Source organism: Egretta garzetta, unplaced genomic scaffold, assembly GCF_000687185.1.
Source record: "Egretta garzetta isolate BGI_Z169 unplaced genomic scaffold, ASM68718v1 scaffold297, whole genome shotgun sequence".
Classification (NCBI taxonomy): domain Eukaryota; kingdom Metazoa; phylum Chordata; class Aves; order Pelecaniformes; family Ardeidae; genus Egretta; species Egretta garzetta.
In genome coordinates, this window is record NW_009260410.1 from 510,632 (window position 1) to 513,767 (window position 3,136).

The 3,136-nt window shown below is 53.8% G+C and overlaps 1 protein-coding gene across 1 annotated transcript in view; it reads right to left on the reverse strand.

Moving 5' to 3' along the window:
• Positions 1–1,556: 1,556 nt before the first annotated feature.
• Positions 1,557–3,136, reverse strand: part of FZD7 (frizzled class receptor 7) — a 65,004-nt gene continuing 63,424 nt past the window's right edge. Inside the window, exon 3 of the mRNA XM_009643522.2 lies at positions 1,557–3,136. Within this exon, the coding sequence (XP_009641817.2) occupies positions 1,557–3,136 (1,580 nt within the window).

Consider the following 3,136-nt stretch of genomic DNA (forward strand, 5'->3'; position numbering starts at 1 on the left):
GGAGACTTGCTAAAAATCCAGAATTTCCTATTTTGTCCTTAGGCAAGAATATACACACACACATATACTTATAAAAACAACCCTTCAGTGAATATAAAGTAGTATGCAAAAAATAAAATATGAACAAGTCAACATAAAAATTTCAGAATAGAAAAATCTGTCACATTTCAAAAAGAAAACTATGCATTTGATGATCAATTTTTTGAATGTCTTTCCTTCCAAGATGTTATCGCTGGAAAGTTAAACCAGCTGTATTTTAGCCAAAATGAGAAGGCTCCTTACTCGCCATACCTCCCTGCTTTTAAACCCCAATCCCAGCCCCCTCCTGCACCACGAGTCATTGCCACGCAGTTCAGGGAACCTGAGGAACAGGCAAAAGGTCCATCGTGGGCCAAAAGGATCCCTCCTGTCCCCAGAAGCCGGCTGTGTATTGACTTCACCTGCAGCAAGCTCACTGCAAAGCAGGAGAGAAAGCAGGTTTATGGGAAGGAGAAAAATGCCGTATCTTTACATTACATATTTTAATGGCTCTTGTTTTGGCAGGTGTTCTTGGTTACTCTCTTCTTGCCCTCTAAGTCTTGTGTTTCCTTCAGCTTAGAAAAGCGACCCATATTGAACCGTAGGAAAACATCCTGCCTTCTCCTCTTTTCATAAAAGGAATGTTTATTTCTGTGAGCTCCTCACATCCAAGGGTGAACCTCAGCGACTTCTTTTTGTTAGTTTGCTCATAAAAACCGATCCCATGCTTATGCCTTTCTACATAGAAAACACTTTTGTTTCCCCCTTTGTCTCCTAGAACAAAGGCAAGGGGGAAAAGCCTTCTGCTGAAAAGCAACAAGTCATTTCTTTTCAGGGTGTGGAATAGCAACCCCCTCCTTCCCCACAGCAGCAAGAACAACAGGCCGAGGGCCGAATTTTCACTTTAAAATAATTAAGACAGGTATCACTGAGGTAAAAAGGAACTTGTGAGCTGGCAGAACAGTGGCATCTCACCAGCACAGGACTGGGGCTGTAGCCGGTTGTGCAGTACTCACGTGGTCATTCCGCCGAGCTGGAAGGAGCAGGCTGTAAAGCTCAGGCCCGGGATTACCCTGCCTGTGCTGCAGTTTGATCCCAGCAATTCAGAGAGGGTTTGGCTACTTCTCGGCATGGGCAGCTCAACAGATATGGCTTCCCCTCCCTCTTGTCCAAAGCAAGACAGGATGTTTTTAGTTGGGTTGGTTGTTTGCTTGGATTTTTTTTCCTGCACAGGGGTAGCGGGAGAGAGCAGTAAGGGGACTTCTTGTGGGTGAAGGGCTCTCCCATCCCACCAGTGGCTTCTTTTTCTGTGCTCTTCTACTTAGCTGGGTATAAGCACCACGACACAGTCCATCTGATCCTTTACGCAAAGATTCCCCCCCCCTCAACCCCTCTGGGAGGAAGAAAAAGTTTGGAAAAGCCTCGCTTCCTCCCTCTTCAGGGAACCAATGCCTTCCTCTTCTGCTAAGTATCCCTCTCCTCCATGTGTGTGCACGTGTGCCTTGAGTGTGTGTGTGCCAGAGGGGGCGGGGGGGGTCTCATACTGCTGTCTCGCCTTTGCTGCCCGTGCTGAGTCTGTGGTAGAAGCGTCGCCAGGACTGAAGGGTTTTGCCAGACCAGATCCAGAAGCCAGTCGTGATCCCAACAATCATGGTCATGAGGTACTTGATCATGAAGACCGTGAAGTCCGGACTCATAGGGGCAAAGTGGCTGGGACAGGGCACAGCATAGGTTTTGCAGGTCTGGAGGAGCCACGTCTTCTCCCAGGTGCCACGGAAGGCCTGCTCATAGAAGTAACATGCCAGGACAATGGTGGCAGGCACCGTGTAGAGGACACTGAAGACACCAATGCGCACCATCAGCTTCTCCAGTTTCTCTGTCTTGGTGCCATCATGCTTCATGATGGTGCGGATGCGAAACAAGGACACGAAGCCAGCAAGTAAGAAGGAAGTGCCAATGAAGAGGTACACAAACAAGGGTGCCAGCACAAAGCCCCGCAGCGAGTCCACACTGTAGATACCTACATAACACACCCCGCTGAGTACATCCCCATCCACTTGCCCCATAGCCAAGATGGTGATGGTTTTGACAGCGGGCACAGCCCAGGCAGCCAGGTGGAAATACTGGGAGTTGGCCTCGATGGCCTCGTGGCCCCACTTCATGCCAGCAGCCAGGAACCAGGTGAGGGACAGGATGACCCACCAGATGGAGCTGGCCATGCCGAAGAAATAGAGGATCATGAAGAGAATGGTGCAGCCTTCTTTCTTGGTGCCTTGGGCCACAGTGCGGTAGCCGTCCTCAGAGAAGCGCTCCAGACACACCACCCGCTCCTCCAGCAAGAAACCTGCTGCATAGGCCACAGCCACCATGAAATAGCAGCCCGAGAGGAAGATGATGGGCCGCTCTGGGTAGCTGAAACGGCGCATGTCCACCAGGTAGGTGAGCACGGTGAAGAGGGTGGAGGCGCAGCAGAGCACAGACCACACACCCACCCAGAGCCGGGCAAATCGCACCTCCGCCTCCTTAAAGTACATGAGCCCGTTGGGCCGGGCTGGCTCACAGGGGGCCCCGCAGTCCCGCTCCCCCAGGAACCGGTAGCCCAAGTAAGGGGGCACTTTGAGCTGCCGGGGGCAGGAGAAGGAGAAGCCGGAGGGGGGCTGCGGTGGGGTGAGGAAGTCAGGGAGGTAGCCAGCTGTGGGGTGGGCAGTGGCCCCCCGGCCTGCCGCACCACCAGGTCCCGGCGGGGCGTCTGATGTGTTCTGCCCCACGCAGATCTCGCCCGCGCCGTGGACGGGGAAGTTCTCGCAGCGGAGCCGCTCTGGCCACTGGAAGCCGAACTTGTTCATGAGGGCCTCACAGCCCTGGCGGGCCCGCTCGCAGAGGGAGCGGCAGGGCGGGATGGCCTGCTCCAGCACGGTGCACACCGGCGCGTACATGGAGCAGAGGAAGAACTTGAGCTCGGCCGAGCACTGCACCTTGACCAGCGGGTAGAACTGGTGCACCTCCAGCCCCGCGTCCTCCTGGTTGGTGTGGCCCAGCAGGTTGGGCAGGATGGTCTGGTTGTAGGCGATATCCGTGCACAGAGGGATGGAGATGGGCTGGCAGAAGCCGTGGTCCG